This window comes from Leopardus geoffroyi, chromosome C2 (assembly GCF_018350155.1).
Source record: "Leopardus geoffroyi isolate Oge1 chromosome C2, O.geoffroyi_Oge1_pat1.0, whole genome shotgun sequence".
In the NCBI taxonomy this organism is placed as follows: domain Eukaryota; kingdom Metazoa; phylum Chordata; class Mammalia; order Carnivora; family Felidae; genus Leopardus; species Leopardus geoffroyi.
In genome coordinates, this window is record NC_059333.1 from 55,492,231 (window position 1) to 55,511,180 (window position 18,950).

The window sequence follows — 18,950 nt, forward strand, 5'->3', positions numbered from 1 at the left end:
TCTGTGCTGACAGCTCAGAGCCTGGAGCCTGCTTGCGATTCTGTGTCTTTTCCTCTCTGCCCCTCCCCCACTCGTGCTCTGTCTCTCTGTCTCTCTCTCAAAAATAAATGTTAAAAAAATTGTTTAATAAATTAAAATATAAAATCAAAACAACTTATTTCTAAGAGGTATAGTTAGAACTCTCATGGAATCATAAAATACTAGATCTGAAGGACCTTAGTTCTGAATAATCATGTGTGGTGGCTCTCGATTTGGGATGGTACCTGCCCCTGAAGAAAGAACGCATTTGAAACTTGAGAGGGCATTTTTCAGCTGCCGTCATGACTGTGCTACTGGCATTCAGCACCTGGAAGCCGGAATGCAAAACCCCTACCATGTGTCAGACATGCTCACATCTGAAGGACCATCCCATTCAGATGCCAGTCACCCCTCCCCTGAGACACAGAGGGATTCAGCCTCTTTTCTGGGTGCGCAGAGAGGTGAAGATATTTGACCAAGGTCCCAGAGTTAGTCAGCATCAGAGCTGGAAGCAAATTTTGTAAGTGTTAACACTGCAAGAATTTTTGCCATCTTTTGCAATTGTCATCAACAGAACATATACATCTCTATTCTTAGCAGTGGCAATTGTCTCTATAAAGTCAGTAAAATCCCTAAGAAAAGAAAAGCCTTACAGGGTGCTTTCTCTACTCTCTCTCCAGGAGCAAGAGAAAGAGAAACAGAGAGAGGACGGAAGATGAGGAGTGTTTTTTTTTTTTTTCTTTTAATGTTGGATAATAATACATTAGCTTGCTTCACTGGTTCTATTATAGTGAAGGCTGGTGGTAACTCAGTTCCTGAGAACACGGTATTAAAGAGCAGAAGGTTTGATTTCAGTGCTCCTCTGGGCTCATTAGTTTTATACAGAGCGAGTCCCTGTTCTATAATCATAGCACATCATGCATGCATGTTGTGGTAAATGTGTTAAAAAGCAAGAAACTGCCAAACACCCTTAACTTCACTATGACAAAGAGTTCAACTACTTGTCCTGCTGATCATGGTTCAAGTTCAGCTCAATATTTAGTTTATCTTAATGTGTACAGAGCACCTACTGCTTGGAGAGCACTGTGCTAGATGCCAAGGGTACTAAAATGAATTCATCGCAGTCCATGGCCTCAAGGAGCTCCAGTGATGGGGGAGAACAAAAATGGAGACTAATTGTTTCAGTATAGTATTATAATAGAATTAGTAGAATATTATAGTAGATATAATAGTACTATAGTATTATAGTAGAATTATTGATTTATAGAGTAAGCTAAGCAAGGAAATTGTGGAAAGGTTTTAGATAACATAGTCACACCGGATGCTTTAATATACCAAAAATAGAGTTTATTGTCATCAGATTACCTGTCTTCTATCACAAATTTGTACATTTGTCTATCTCATTTTCAGATTCAAAATGTATGCAAAGTAAGACAGTCTAAATGTCACCTGGATATGATCTGTGTGTCCTTTGCAGTGTTACTTATGTTCCCTAAGCCTCAGATTCTCCAACCGGGAAAACCTAAGTATTCCTCTATTTACCTCCGAGTATTGTTGCCAGAAGAGAAGGAATCAATGCCTGCGAGTGCTTTATCCATACTATGTGTGATCATACCATTCTCTCTTTCCAGGAAGCTACCATACCTGTAGCGAAGGGGATAATTTGTCTCATTTTCACCTAGGGACGATTAGTGAAAGCGTGATCACTGCCCCAAGCAGTTAAGGTGGGTGCACTCTCTCCACAAACCGTCTTTCCCCCCTGCGTGGCAACTCTGGAGGCCAGGTGTTCCAGGTGGCCTAACTACAATGCGGAAGAAGGCCATCCAATCTGTACTGGACTTGGTGTCAGAAATAAATGTTTATTTTGCTGTCACTGAGATTTCAGTGCATATGTGTTACTGCAGCATGGTATCGCATATTGACTAACAGGCGTTATAGATGTAAATTTTTATTTTAAAATGCACTAGCATACTTAGATGGTCTCATTACCCGGCAGCCCTGGGAACACTTACTGCATTCTGACAAAGCCTCCGGATCAGCAGTCCTGAGAGTACTTGTTATTCTATCATTAAAAGATTCTCCTGGATGCACAACAAAACCTACATGACCTTCCATCTCTCATTTCTGCTCTCAACACCCCTCCTTCAAGTACTAACTTCAGCCTATATTTTAAAACCCTTTCTCAACTAATGTGTCTGTTACTCTAAAGAGTCAATATTCCAAATAGGTGAGGGGTGCCAATTTACCAGTTTTGTTCATATTGGAAATTAATGGCTTTGAAAGCTTCTTGAGCTGGACAAGAAAGACGTTGATCACAAGTAAAGGGCTTGCCTACTTCTACCAAGAGACTTGTTACCTACAGGAAAACTGTCAAACAGTATATTAAGAATCTGGAAAGATTCTTAACACAAGACCATTTACTGTGGTATGCATCACAAGTGAAAACATCCCGAATACTCATCACAGTAGCTCTTACTTGCTTTTTTATAGAAGCTCTTGTTGCAGACAATATCAGAAGCTGAAAAATAACAAGTACAATATGTATACAATTATTACAAGATCATAGAGTCATAATGCTCTGGAAATGTCACCTTACCTGTTCTACAGTTTGACCTCTAGTAACATATTCATTACCAACTTTGATTCTAGGATGGATCAAGCCCTTCACCAACTCAGAAGAGTTAATGCCCATGAGGAAAGCAGCTTTGTCAGCATCTGGTCAGAAGAAAGGAAGGAAGGAAGGGTTGGATGGAAAGGGGGAGAGAAGAAGGTGGGAGGAAGAGGGGGGGGAGAGGGAAGAGAAAACACTATTTAAATTCATTCAATTATAGCCAAACAAACTCCCCAGAGGACAAAAGGAAGGTATGTTCAGACCTGTATAGCAAGGTAGACTATAGTTTTGAAATAAAATGCTTGAATCTGAAATGTTTAGAAGACTTTACTTCTTGGAAGTGCAAATCAAACCACAATGAAATGCTACCTCACACCCACTAGCCTTGCTATAATCAAAAAGACAGATAATAACAAGAGTTGGTGAAAGTGTAGAGAGATTGGAACCCTCATACATTGTTGGTTGGAATGTAACATGGTAGAGCCACTATGGAAAACAGTTTGAGAGCTACTGAAAAATTCAATAGAGTTAATCTAGGAACCAGAAATTCTACTGGTGGGTATATACCTAATAGAAGTGAAGACATATGTTCACACCAAAAATTGCACACAAATCTTTCTAGCAATATTATTCATAACGGTCAAAAGTGGAAAAAACCTAAATGTCCATCAACCAATGAATAAACAAAATTCTGTATATAAATACAATGGAAACTTTTTCTGCTATAAAAAAGGAATGAAGTATTGAAGCATGCTTCAATATGGCAAACTTGAAAACGTTATGCTAAGTGAAAGAAGCCAGAAACAAAAGGCCACGCATTGTGTGATTCCAATCATATGAACTGTCCAGAACAGGCAAATCCAAAGAACAGAAGTAGCCCCTGTGGTTGCTAGGGGGAGAAGGGAATAGGGAGTAAGTACCAATGGGTACAGGATTCTTTTTCTGTTTTTTTTCCTCACATTTTTATTTAAATTCCAGTTAGTTAACACACAGTGTAATATTAGTTTCAGGTGTAGAATAGGGCTCTTTGAAGTAATTGAATGCTCTGGAATTAGATAGTGGTAATAATTACACAATCTTGTGAGTATGATAAAACTCACTGAGCTGTATACTTTAAATGAGTGAATTTTATGGTATGTGAATTACACCTCAGTTGTAAAAAGAAATCTATTTCTTCATCCTGGCCCTCTTCTAAAACAAAATACTTGACACACAGGAAAAATCTCATCTTTATTATTTGCCTATTTTCCCCATCTACATATGCATGTGTAGGTTCTTTCAATGAAACAGGGACTTGGGCATGTAATTTGATAATTCAAGACAACCACCAATAATCAACATAAGCCAGGATACTTGAATTTATCAAAAACATTTCTTTTTGGGCCGCCTGGGTGGCTCAGCGGGTTAAGCATCCGACTTTGGCTCAGGTCATGATCTTATTGTTTATGTGTTTGAGCCCCGTGTGCTGTGCTGACAGATCAGAGCCTGGAGGCTGCTTCAGATTCTGTGTCTCCATCTCTCTCTGTCCCTCCCCCCACTCGCGCTCTGTCTCTCTCTCTCTCGAAAATAAATAAACATTAAAAAGAATTAAAAACAAAACAAAACCTTTCTTTTCCTACCGTCTCTGTTTGCTCTATAGTGCCCTCTGCTGCCCAACAAATATACTTACAACCCACACAATTGGCATTGTTCTAAATCAGTGCTTCCATTTTCTAAGGAAAGTGGGGAAGAAAGAAAGAACGTGTATCACATCATGTGTTAAAAAATGACAATACAAAAGAATGCCACAGGCAAAAAGTTATAAGCACACTCCAATTATAGATTTCTTTAGTTGTCAAGCCAAAGGAATATTTTGCTCATCTAACCCCTCTGCTATACCTTACATTTTTATATGAATTCTGAGATATGCTAGTATATCTGATGTAGTCACTTTATGAAATAATGTCTTACAAGAGGTGAAAATGCAGTTTTTCATTACTTCACTAAGGAGTAAAAAAATTTCCTGAGCAATAACCACAAATAGGGAGTAAAGTAAAAACAAAAAACAATTAGAGAACTGTATGTCACTTGTATTAACTATATCCATTTCCTTTTGTGGGCCTTTGAAACTTTCACAAAGGATTAAAAAGCTTGAAATACTTATTTTCTTGTTAACTAAGATCAATATATATTATACATACATTTCTACAGGCTACACACCTACTCTATGTCAGAGATAATGGCCCAGGTACTCAGTTGCTATGAAACCTTTCAAAATGCAAAGCCTATTTGGGGAAATAAATGGGAAATCAAAAGTAGAGCAGACGTGCTCATCCTATGCTGAGATATCCCTGCTAAGAGTACCATATTTGGAGACAAAAGCATGATTATTTCAAGTTGAGAATCCGATGGATCAGAATCATAGCCTTTTTGCACTGGAAGAAACTTTAAAGAGCACATGACCTAGAATTAAAAAATATTTTAAAAAAGAGAAATGTAATGTGCCTGATGAATCTGAGTGGAAATGAATCCTAACTGACAATGTGAAAAATGAACAGCTCCTACAATATCTGTTCAAAAAAAAAAAAAAAGATAGGAGTTCAGTTTTCTGAGCTTTGGAAGCATTCAGATGGACAATACAGGTAATAATAGTCTCAAACTCATACCTCCTTTTTCCAGTGTTAAGGACAGTCTTTTGAGTCTATTTTTATCCATGAACAAAGGAAACTCAAATTCTCTGTACAGTATCCCACCTTAAGCTCTAACAGAAATAGCATCCAACATTACAGAATTATTTGCCACCCACCCCAGAGACAGTCAAGTGTCTACAGACAGAGAAGTGGTATACCTTGCATTTATCCTACAGGTGGATATTACACATTCTTCAGTTTTTTGTTGTGTTCTGTTTTGTTTAGACAGAAAACAGTACTTGTCATCTTGCTCTAAAAAATAAATGACTTCATTTGCACTAAAAGTTTCACAACCAAGATGAAAATAGTTTAAATCTATGAATAAATATCCATCAGACAGTCAGGAAATGATATTATGAACAAAGCAAGGTCTGTAAACACATTTTCATCATGTAAACTGATATGTTCTGAAAAGAGGCTTTATGAAATTCCCACCATCATGCCCCAGGACCTTGTGAATAAACCCAGGGATTTTTAATTAGGCTGTCTGGTCTTACCTGGGAGAGGCAATGTTTAGCTAGAGCAGGTGTTCTCACACATTGGCATGAATCAAAATACCCCGGAGAGCTCATAAAGGTACAAAGGACTGAGCTTGCTGAAGGTGGTTGGGTCTGGACCTGTTTTTATCATGTTCCCCAGGTGCTTCTGACATACATGAAGATTTGAGGACACAGTCCATATTATAGTGGTCCTCAAACTTGGCTGCACAGTGGGGTCACCTGGTAAGTTGTAAAAAAGACAATGATGCCTGTCCTTATACCCATGATTAGTATTCTTTGGTCTGGGTGAGGGCTGAGCTTCAGAAATTTCAAAGCTCGCCGGTGAGTCCAATGTGCAGCCAAATTGGAAAACTATTCTCTGAAGAATGGTAACCAGGTTTAGTAAGTAAGTTTTGAAGTCAAGAAGGTAGCACAAAGTCTGGCTTTACCTGAAAACAAGTAAGGGGGTAGAGAAAAACCAAAGGCAATCTTTTCCAACTTTACAATTTCATCCCAGTTCAGTCCCATATGTAAACAACCATATATAAAGAAAGGAACAAAATCCAGTTTTGTCAATCCTGGCTGACGTAAAGAGGGGTTAGAAGAATGACATTTAATTGTTAGCCTTTCAAGTAGGGTTCTAATATGATTTCTGAGCTGTTCACATTTCGCAATTATTATTGAATAAAGTTTACTAAGCACTTACTATGTGCAAGGCCTAAGTGCTAGATGCTGTAGCAAGAGAGATAAACAAGACAAAAAATTTTGGGCATCAAGGAGTTTATAATCCATGAAAGTAAATAAGACAGAAAAAAATAACAAGTCAGTAAAACAACTTCTTATCAAAGACAAAGAAATCGATTATTAGGAAAGTTTGAAAGAGGAAGGAATCCCTTAGGACTGTCTGACCAAGGAAGATTTCAAAAAGAAATAGTATTTGATCTGAGCCTTGAAAGATGAGAATGGTTTAATAGGCAAATACAGGAGGAGCACCTGGGTGGCTCAGTTGGTTAAGTGTCCAACTTTGGTTCAGGTCATAATCTCACGGTTCATGAGTTCAAGGCCTGCATTGGGCTCTGTGCTGACAGCCTGAAGCCTGCTTTGGATTTTGTGTTTCTCTCTCTGTCTGCCCCTCACTCACTTGTGCTCTGTTTCTCTCTCAAAAATAAATAAACATTAAAAAATTTTTTTTAATAATAATAGGCAAATACAGGTGAACAAGAATACCTGAGACAGATCAGCATGACTTACAGGCACTGCAGCAGGCCAGAGCATGCCTGGTCAAACTGGACCACAAAGTCAGGGAGTGAGCAATAAACAGAAAAGCGGGTGATTTCTGGTCACAGAAGACATCTGATGCCACTCACTATAAGGTATTCATTAAATAATGGAGAAACAGTAAAGGGACTTTTAGCAAAGCAATGGCATAGAGTCAGGCTTCACAATGATTAATTTTGTGCAGGTGTGCAAGACAGACCAGAGCAGGAAGAGTAGAAAGAAAGTGAACCCACCGCAAGATGCCAACATGCAAAGTGCTGATGGTCTAAACTGGTAATAAGAAAGGGAAAAAAAGACTGAGAAACTTGACTAAGAGGTTCTGACCTGAGAAGTGAGAGAAGAGCAGAGCATGAATACAAATAGAGAAGTCAATAGAAAGACGTCTCGTCTTGTGGGAGGAGACGAGAATACAATGAGTTTTAGCCACACAGTTTAGGATACCAGGTGATTATGCCATAGGAAGTTAGGAATGTGGGGTTGGCACTCAAGAAAGATGCAAAGGCAAGAATGCCCCCTTCAGTTTAGGTGCCTTCTCTCTTTCCACCCTCTTGTCCATCTGTCCAGCTCCTTCAATCCTCCCTCTATGGTTAATTGGGGAAAAAAATCACCAACGCTTAATAGATTAAGAGCCCTAAGAAATCAGTGAGAAAGTCGATTGTTTCCAACAAAAATGTTCAGTTTTTTTTAATGTTTATCTTTTATGTTGAGAGAGAGAGAGCATGAGCTGGGGAGGGGAAGAGAGAAAGAGAGACGGAGAGAAAGACAGAGAAAGAGAGCATCCCAAGCAGGTTCCATGCTGTCAGGGCAGAGCCTGACATGGGGCTCCATGTCACAAATTGGGAGATCACAACCTGAGCTGAAATCAAGAGTTGTAGGGGTGCCTGGGTGGCTCGGTCGGTTGAGCGTCTGACTTCGGCTCAGGTCATGATCTCACAGTCTGTGAGTTCGAGCCCCGCGTCGGGCTCTGTGCTGACAGCTCAGAGCCTGGAGCTTGCTTCCGATTCTGTATCTCCCTCTCTCTTTGCCCCTCCCCCGCTCATGCTCTGTCTCCATCTCGCCTCTGTCAAAAAGAAAAATAAACATTAAAAAAAAAAAAAGAGTTGGATGCCCAACTGACAGAACCACCCACATACCCCCAAAATGTGCTCAATTTAAAAGTGGGCTAAGGATGGAAATAAAAATCTGAAAAAGAAATGATGCAAATGCGTCAGAACACACAAAAATTAACTTTATTAATATTTAAATAAAAAACAAAACTTGGCTATTTGGCAAGAGAAAGAACTGTTAATGTTAGTGAACACAGTGAGAAAGTTACTCTCAAAGCTGCTAATAGGAATATAAATGGCAACACATAGGGCAGCTTGAGAGAAAAATTTACTTTTAGAAGTTTATTCTAAGAAAATTATATATATCTTTGAATTTGTAAGGGTGTTCACCAAAATTTTGTTCATGATGGTAAAAATCTGGAAATAAATTATTCAATAAGAATTATTTAAACTAATTATCCATACATGGGACACTTCATAACCATCTAAAAAGTTATTGCAGAAAACACGGAAGATGTTCACATATAATTTAGTGAAAAACTCTAGAATGAAACATGAAAAGCATGAACATATATATTTTGTTTAAAAAAGTTCTCTGTGCATATTCAACTATAAAAACACAGGAAAGATGTGTCCTCTGGCATTAGCAGTGATTGTCCCTGAGTAAGTAGGATTTTTTAAACAAATAATCATGTGCCAGGCACTTTTTTAAAACCCAGAAACACAGCACTGAACACACCAAATTAAGTCCCTGTTGGTCAATAAAAAATAGCTGTATGAATGACATGAAGAAAAATATTCAGGTTAAGGAGTAAGAGAGTGATCAGGAGGCGGCGGGAGTGGTCAGGGAAGTCACCACTGAAGAAGACACCTTAATAAAATGAGGGAGTAAGCCATGAGGATGCCTAGGAAAAAAGAGCTCCCGATGGAAGGAGAAGTCGTGAAAAAGTCCTGAAACAAGGAGCTCCTAGGCTCTAAGAAGAGCCAACAGACCAGTAGGGCTGAATGAAGGGAATGACAGAAGGGGAAATGGTAGATGAAGTTTCTGTACCCTATTTCGGGGACATAGGTTGGTAGTGGGGGTGGTGATGATTCCACACCAAGCAATTCTGTGACACCAGCTGGGTGTTCTATGCTGGGTGTCCTACAATTCAACTCAATTCTACCTGAAGATAGCATCAGATTGCATGGGTTCAGTTCCATGAGACTATTCTCCCTCTCCTCCACTTCAGATGACAATGACAAATCCAGGTTGTCTCTTGGGCTACCGACTCAGGCTGTAGATCCGTGGTTCCAATGACCCTCTCCTCAGGTTCCATTAATTTGCTAGGGGTTCACAGAATTCAAGGAAATATACTACTTACTATATCAATAATTCATTATAAAAACAAATCACTCAGGAATAGCCAGATGGAATAGATGGCATAGGGCAAGGTATAGAAAAAGAGTGCAAAGCTTCCATGCCCTAAACACACACTGTCTTCCCAAATCTCCATATGTTCACCAACCCAGAAGCTCTCTAAACCTGTCCTTTTGGGTTTTTATGGAGGCTTCACTACACGGACATGACTAATTAAATCATTGGTCATTGTGATGGAACTAAATCTTTAGCCTCTCTCCTCTCCCCTGTTGGAGGTGGGACTGAAAGTTCCATCTCTCTAACCACCTGGTTAGTTCCAATGGTGACCAGCTCCCATCCTTAGTTACAGTCCAAAAGTCGACTCATTAACATAACAAAAGCACTTTTATTGCTCTCATCACTTAGAAAATTCCAAAAGTTTTAAGAACTCTGTGCCAGAAACTTGAGTTTAATAAAAAGTTAATAAAAAATGTAATTTTTTATTAAAAATCACAATATCAAAAAAAGTCACAGTATCACAGTAGGAGGTGGGATTAGAGAGATTTAGAGGTATCACAGAGGATGAGGCTATGAAGGGAACTTGGGGCTTATTTTAAGTAACATGGGAGCTATTAGTGAGTCTAGAGCAAGGAGATGGCATGAATGGACTTACACTATGAAAGAGTCACCATTGGCTGTTCTGTCAAGACCTATCAGTCATGAGACAAGAGTGAAGACAGGGAGACCAATAAAGAAGCTTTTTCAATAATCTTGTAAGAAATGATGCCTCGGGCTAGATGATAACAGTAGACATGGTCATGGTGTGTAAGTAGTTATGAGTTTTATACATATTTAACGGTAGATACAGCAAGGCAGAGACAAAGGAGTTCACGATGATGCTAAGTGTTAGGGCAACTGAGAGAATCCAGTTGACATTTACTAAAAACTGAGAAATGAAGAGAAATGAAGAGCAGGGGTGGGGTGAGATGAAGAATTTAATTCTACACAGGTTGAATTTGAGATGACCACCTAAGAAATCAGAAAAGATTCAAGGATCAAGCCCAGCATCTCTATAGCATTTACAAGTGGGAAAGATGAGGACAGTCCAGCAAAGACTTTGAGAAGGAACCACTGGGGAGATTGGAGGATATTATGTACATCATTTTCTTGTATGTATTTTATGATAAATAAGTATGCCTAGCTTTCATAATGAGAACAATTCTTCAAAAAACCCGTTTCAAAGAGTGTAAAAAGCAAAAACAAAACAAAACCAAAAAACAAAAACACAACAACAAAAAAAGCAACAAAATAAGATGTCACAAAACCACATTTTAATATGTTAATATAAGATGTTTACACAAGCATCAGGTCACCTTCCTTCACTTCATTCTCATCTGTGCTCAAGTGTTCTCTTTCCTGAGGGGATTTTCTGACTATCTACAAGAACCTTCAAATCCCAATTATGCTTTATTCTTCTACTCTGCTTTATTTTTTTCATTACGACTTCATGTGTGTTTGTCTGCTTATGTATAATGGTCTATCTCCCACACTAGGTAGTCAGGACAGGGATGATCTCATGTGCACAGGTATATCCTGAGCACCAAAACAGCCCCTGGCACAGACTGGCCTCAAAAATTATTCATTAAACAATTAAAAAACAAACAACACAATTCAAAAATGGGCAAAGTACTTGAATTAATATTTTTCCAGAGAAGATATCCAAATGGCCAATAAACACATGACAAAATACTCAACATGCCTAATCATCAGGAAATGCAAATCAAAACCACAAGAAGATACTACTTTATACCCATTAGGATAGCTATTATAATTTTTTTTTTTTTTTTTAAGAATTGAAACCAGGGACTTGAATGGATATTTAAACACCAATGTTCGCAGTAGCATTAATCATAGTAGTGAAAGGTAGAAGCAACTCAAGTGTCTGTAAATGGATAAATGGATAAACAAAATGTGAAATATATATACAACGGAATATTATTCATTTCTTAAAAAGGAATGAAATTCTGACATATACTATAACATGAATCTTGAAGACATTATACTAAGTGAAATAAGCCAGATATAGAAAGACAAATACCGTATGATTTCACTTACCTAAATACCTAGAGTAGGCAAATTCATAGAGACAGAAAATAGATTAATGGTTGACAGGGGTTCAGAAAATGGGGTAACAGGGAATTATTAATAGGTACAGAATTTCAGTTTCAGATGATGAAAAAAGTTCTGGAGATAAAGCGTGGTGATGGTTGTACAACAATGTGAATGCACTTAACGTCACTGAACTATATACTTAAAAACAGTTAAAATGGTAAATTTTATGTCATGGATATTTTAGCACAATTGAAAACAAAAAAATTTTAAGAAATTACTTGTTGAAAGATTTGAATGAATGGGTTTTCTCTTTTTTGCTTTAGCAGCCAGGAATTTTAGTATTAAATGAAATAATTATAATAACTATGCTTCCTTCCCTTTTTTTTTTTAAAGCTTATTCATTTATTTTGAGAGAGAATGTGAATGAGTGGGGGAAGGGCAGAGAGAGAGAGAGGGAAAGAGAGGGAGAGAGAGAATCCCAAGCAGGCTCCATGCAGTCAGGTCAGAGCCCCATACAGGGCTCAGTCTCACTGATTGTGAGATCACGACCTGAACTGAAATCAAGAGTTGGACGTGTAACTGAGCCACCCAGGTGCCCTGCTTCCTTCTTTACATAAGGAGGATGCCTCAAATTTTTTTGGTAAGCAGGCAAGACTATAAAGTTTTTTAAAAAATATTTATTTTTGAGAGTGGGGGGAGAGGGGCAGAGAGAGAAAATCCGAATCTGAAGCTGGCTCCAGGCTCCAAGCTATCAGCACAGAACCTGATGTGGGTCTCGAACTCATGAACCGCAAGATCATGACCTGAGCTGAAGTCAGACGGGACGCTTAACCAACTGAGCCACCCAGGTGCCCCAAGAATATAGATGTTTTAATGTGAATATAAAACAAAGGGAAATGAAGCCATTGTACTCTCAACCCAATGGAAACTCTACTTTGGGAATTCTAAAGATCTTTGTTCACACCTCCATTATGTCATTTAATACATCTTCTGGTAATTTCCTCCTTTCTCTGTTTTTCTCAGCAGACTATGTGCTGACAGAAGGGCTTTCTCCTAGTTAATCCTATAGTACCCAAGTTTAGCAAATTTACTAGCGTTGTCAATAATTAAAGAAAGCTTCTCATTCTGAAATATTGGAATTATACATCAGAATGATGGTTAAGAGAAGAATTTTGAGGAGAAACAATTGAGGGAGATTGCTGATCAGTTTCAATGTTTTCAAAATCTAAGAGGCAAGGTAACTGCAAGGAGAAGGGAGCAGGGCTGGGCTCAGGGATTTGAACAGAATATATGCCATGGCCTCAAAGCAATTCTTACTTTCTGTGCCATCTGCTTCCACTTGCTCTTCTCTGGGTTTCTGTTTAAATTTCATGTTTCCAAAGTGCAGGATGGCTCCAATGAGTTTATAAGATCCATACTTCTCGTCAGGAAGGAAGCCCAAGATGTCCATGGCCCGCTGTAAAAAGAGAAACAGATGGCCATATCTTCATTTGCCTAATGGCTGCAGTAAGCACCTCACCCCTGCTGTGTGTCACACATCCCTACACTCCATAGGCTGTCAAAGGGAATGAAACAGATCGCCACAGCCCGAGGTGTGACAGCTCTGTTCAAAGCAATGCAAATCGGGCCTGTTGGCACTTGGTCACCCGCAGTCTGCTTATCCCTTTAAAAGAGAATTAGGAAGGCTTGTTTAATTTCCAGTAGCTTTAGAACTTTCCTTGGATGCCCTGCTCCTCTCTTCTCCCTTCTAGCCATCGATCATTAACTGGCTATATAAGGTAAATGGTTTTGTCTTCTATTGTAATGGCAGAAAGTAACACTATATCTGGTGGGTTGCTTATTTTGGGGGCTCCTATACATTTCCCCCACACATACTTTATTCAAAGACTGGCAAAAGGAAGTGTTTCAGAAAAGAAAAAGCCATGTCACTGAAGACCTAAATCTTAAGAAGCCACTGCATGTGGTAAGATGTGTGTTCTCACACACTCCAATAGGGTAGAAATCGGTACAATCTTTCTAGTAGTTAATTTAGAATATGTATCAAGAGACTATAAAGAATTCATAATCCTTACCTAGTAAGTTCACTTTTGGGAATCTAGCAGAAGGTGAATCTAATATACAGAAAAAGCATTTGCCTATAAACATTTACCACAGTAGAAAACAAATCAAAAAAACTTTGAGTCTAACGATAGGAGAATAGCTAAACACAGTACAGGACAAATGTATGATAAAATATTAAATATTCATTTAAATGTTTATGAAGAGTTCGTAATAACACTGAAAATGTTTATAAGATTAATCAAAAAAGCAAACTCTGTATACCAAGTAGTGTATACAGTGTGATTATGATCTTTTATTTAAAAAAAAAAAAAATCTTCCCAAACCAACTACATAGTAGCAACCCCAAATAGAAAAAAAAAAAAAAAAAAAAAAAAAGAACAAAGACTATAAAGATATACCAAATAAAAACAGTGGCTGTCACTGAGTTGAAACATCTACCCATGTTGCCACATGTTCCAAAGTTACCATACTGACCAATGTGCACTTTTACAGTTAGTAGACTTTGAACAGCCACAGATCTAAAGGGGCTTCTTTCACCCTCCACCCCCAGAGGAAGGAAAGTCACTTCTCCTGGACCCTTCAGAAGGAAGATCTGAAATGCTTTCATTTCTCATTGTTATTACCAGACTTTGGTAACTAACAAGCCTTACATCTGTGGCCAGCAATTCTTCAGCATCATCCCAGCTGTCCATAGCAACTACTCCATGAGAGCAAAAGGGAAAGTCAGAGGGATTTCCAGACACCAGGAGCATGTCTGCAGTGGGAAAACCATCAGTTAAACAGTCAGAGAAATACACAAGGCTTTAGAAAATAATTGACCTATATTCACAGTTTATTCTTACAGCTGATAGCACACTTGTAAACAAGCCAAAATAAAATCCATATTCTTCAGCCAAACCTCTGCAATCAAATTTTGCTCTCTATTAACTTGTCAGTCATGTGTTAATGCCTCCCAAGAGAAGACCAGACAGACCAAATCCAAAAGCATATTCAATTGCAGCAGCTTGAATTGGTGTGAAAACAAAAACAAAAACAAAACAAACAAACAACAAAAAACCCAGATAATGTGGGTTGGCAAAACTTTGAAAACAGAAATTTGGCCTAGATACATGGTTGAGGGCAGAGGCCAAAGAAATGTTTTGTAAAATTATAAGTGTAAGAGGCCTGAACTTCAAAGGCTGGGAAACAGGCAGACCCTGGGGTTAGCACCCAGGAAACATTAGCAATGTAATCCTGTCATATCATGTCCTTCCTATTGGGAGACTGAGTCTGTCTTTCAAGGGATCCATAAATCAGCCTCTGTGTTCAGCATTGCACCTCTGATATGTCTAAGACTCCTGACATGATTCACTTAGGAAACATAATGCAGGCAGAAACCAAGGCAGGCTGTCAGCAGCACATCAGCGACTGACTTGGCCAAATCACATTCACTGCTTAATGCCTAACATTTGCTTCCAACGAAGTTTCTTTGAGCTGATCTGATTTTCGTATTTGTCACTCAGCAAAGTGAAGCTGCTATCCTGAACCCCAAATCTCAGAAACAAATTGCACTTTGCGAATGTTCATGGCAGCTTTATTTGGAAACAACCCAACTGTCCATCAAGAGTTAATAAACTGTTGGATATCCATACAACAGATTATTACTCAGCAAACAAAGGAATGAACTATGAACTATGTATGCTATGGCATGAAAGAATCTCCAAATAATTATGCTGAGTGAAAGCCAGACAGCGAAAGAGTATATACTGTGTGATTCCAAATTATAAAATTCAAGAAAATGTAATCTAATCTATAGTGACAGAAAGCATATTAGTACTTGCCAAGGGACTGGGTGGGAAGGGAGAAACTCAGAGGAGTGAGAACAGGTTGGGGGGGATTATAAAAGATCATGAGAAAACTTTTGAATGGATACGTGAATTATCTGGATTACGGTGATGGTTGCACGCATATATACATATGTCAACACTTACATTTATGTCGATAATGCTTCAAAGAAGCTATTTTATAAAAGTTAAAAAGTAAAAAGAAATTGAACCAGCCCAAAGGAAATCATGCCGAAGGCAAGTACTGTATTTATAGTATTTAATGTATATTTAATAGAAATATAATCCTTAAATTCTTACTTGAATGATTCAAAGATCCTTTAAATGTTAATACTTCCCAAGAATCTCTTTATATTCTTTCTCATGCCTCACTTTATATCAACAAATATTTGCTGAGTTCAAACTATGTACCAGGCATTGTAAGTTTTAGAGATACATCAGTGAGAAGAAAAAAAAAAAAAATCCTGCCCTCATGAAGTTTATATCTTAATAGGAGGAGACAAGAGACAGAAATGTTAAGAATAAGTAAAATGCATGAAAACATATGGGATGTAAGATGGTGATAAGTGCCATGGAGAAAAATAGCAGGGAAAGGAAATAAAAAGTATTGGCAATATGGGGGCACCTGGCTGGCTCAGTCAGGTGGAGCATGCAACTTTTGCTCTCCGGGTTGTAAATTTAAGCCCCACGTTGGGTGTAGAGAGTACTTAAAAATAAAATCTTAAAAACAAAAAAAAGTATTGGTGATACAGAGTTACAATTTTCAAGAAAGTGATGAGGGAAGGCCTCTATAAGGTGACATTTCAGTAAAGACCTGCAAGAGTTGAGGGAGAGAACCGTGGAGATAAATGAGGGAGAATGTTCTAGATAGAGAAGAGCAAATGCAAAGGCCCTGAGGGGGAAGTTTGCCTGGCATTTTGAGTGGCTAAGGTGGGTCAGGAACGGGCAAATGAAGGAAGTGGGAAACAGTAGGTTTGAGGTCCGAGAGGCATCAAGAGGACAGATGATAGCTCCTTACAGGCCAGAGTGAGGATTTGGGCATTTATGCTCGGTATGAGACAGGAAGCCCCTGAAGCTTTTTGAGCAGAGGAGTAACATCATCTGATTTATTATTATTATTATTATTATTATTATTATCATATTTACCATGGCTGTTGGGTTGAAGACAGAGGAAGCAGGAATATCAGGCAGGAGATGGTTAACTAATCCAGGAGAGAGGTGATGGTATTTGATCAGGGCAGTACCAACAAAGATGGTAAGAAGGCTTTTGAAAGTAGATGGAACAAGTGAGAATAAGGTGGAGAAACAGATAATCAAAGGTAATTCCAAAGGTTTGTGGTGAGTCAAGCGGAAGGGTGGAGCTGCCTTCAATAGCCCTGGGAAACACTGTGGTAGCAGCAGGTGTGGGAGGGTGGTTCAGGAACAGGTCTCAGGCACATTAAATTTGAGATGCCTATGCATGAACTATGAATACATGCTATAGCATGGAAGATTCTCAAAATACTTACACAGAGTGAAAGAAGCCAGACAATAAAAGAGTAGATAGCATGTAATTTCATCTTATAAATTTCCAGAAAATATTTTTTCACTTAAAGTGCTTTATACTTGTGTAAGCTAAACGGAAATGTACACACTGAAATCTCAAAAACCCTGAGGCATGCCCATTAACCTTGTTATGGGTTCTTCTACATGTCTTTCTTTTTTCCATAGGAATTTCCCTCAAACATCTAAAACCCATAGTTTTTACTATATACACAGCCTAAACCACAGCAATCTATGATTCTGTCATTTTACACTGTGAAAAATCCTCAAAAACTAGTGGTACAACAGAAAAAAAAATCACAAGTAAATTTCATTATATGTCAGTCATATAGTGTGGTCCTTCTCCAAACCAAGTAGAGAAATAAGGGTCAGTTAGTGAGGAGTCTAAAATACTGGAGATAAGTCTGAACTCCAAACTGTGGAAATCATCCAATAGAAATGATCTTTATAACTGTCAGCTTATTGTGCAGCCATTATGGAAAACAGAATGGAGGTTCCTCAAACCTTACACTAGTAGGTATTTATCCAAAGGATACAAAAATACTGATTTGAAGGGTCACATGCACCCCAATGTTTATAGAAACACTATCAACAATAGCCAAATTATAGAAAGAGCCCAAATGTCCATCAACTGTTGATACACTAACACACACACACACACACACACACACACACACGCAATGAACTATTACTCAGCCATTGAAAAGAACGAAATCTTGCCATTTGCAATGGTGTGGGTGGAACTAGTGTATTATGCTAAATGAAATAAATCAATCAGAAAGACAAATACCATATGATTTCACTCATTTGTGGAATTTAAGAAGCAAAACAGATGAATGTAGGGGAAGGGAAATAAAAATTAAAATAAAAACAGAGAGGGAGGCAAACCATAAGAGACTCTTAACCATAGAGAACAAACTGAGCGTTGCTGGAGGGGAGAAGGGTGGGGGAATGGGTTAAATGAATGAGGGGCATTAAGAAGGGCACTTGTTGGGATGAGAACTAGGTTTCATATATAAGTGATGGATCACTGGGTCCTACCCCTGAACTCAATACTATACTGTATGTTAACTAACTCGAATTTAAATAAAATCTTGAAAGAAAAAAAAAACAGTCTACAGGAGGAGGTCACCACAAGATAGATAGATGCAAGAACTGAGCCCCAGGGCACTCTAAAGTCACAGGCCAGATGAAAAAGAGAGACCCACAAAGAAATACCCAGAGATTTAGGAGAGGAACAAGGGAGAGTGGTGTACTAGAAGCCAAGAGGAGAGATTTTCAAGGAGGAATGGGTAATCAGTGGTGTCAAATATTGAAATAACTCTAAAGGTCAAAAAATCTCTATATATTCTTCTTGCAAGGCTCATTTGTGGTTTTAGTGATGACTCGAACCTATGTTTTCTGAGTTCCAGACCTAGAATTCCAACTTCCTACTAGACATTTCAGTGCAGATGGCCATAAGTAGCTCAAACCCAACCCTATGAAAACCGAATCCAGAGTATTTACCATGTCTGCCCTAAAGCTATGCCTCTTCTGTGGTTCCTTATGCTGGTGAATGCAAGGCCATAGCCAGGCCAGACACCAAGCGGCCTTAAAATCTTGTCCTTTCACCTCCTTTACAGTCAAATACAGACATCATTTCCATGTCTTTCCAATCAAAGTATCTACTTAAACTTCTTTCTCTAGAATAGGTGTATGATATGGGAGGAGGTAAGGATACAAAAATAACATGGTCCTCTCCCTGTAGGAGGCTACAGGAATCACACACCTAACCAGTGCTATCACACACCCACTTTTTAGGGTGGGGGATGTTTCAGTTGGATGTTTCAATTTACACCAAAAAAACAAAACAAAAAACAAAAAGAACCTACCTTCTAAAATTGTTTTGCCAAGAATTACCTTTTAGAACATTCTGAATTGTAACAATTCATATACTTTTCATTTTACACTCATACTGATTAAATTTTTTTAA

The 18,950-nt window shown here is 38.4% G+C and overlaps 1 protein-coding gene across 1 annotated transcript in view; it reads right to left on the bottom strand.

Annotated features, from left to right (window-relative positions):
* Window positions 1-18,950, bottom strand: part of MYH15 (myosin heavy chain 15) — a 147,953-nt gene that overhangs the window by 107,118 nt on the left and 21,885 nt on the right. The window contains exons 10-12 of the mRNA XM_045501924.1: window positions 14,264-14,367; window positions 12,870-13,008; window positions 2,615-2,733 (exon numbers count right to left, since the gene is read on the bottom strand). Of these exons, the coding sequence (XP_045357880.1) occupies window positions 2,615-2,733; window positions 12,870-13,008; window positions 14,264-14,367 (362 nt within the window). The remainder of the gene's footprint in view (window positions 1-2,614; window positions 2,734-12,869; window positions 13,009-14,263; window positions 14,368-18,950) is intronic.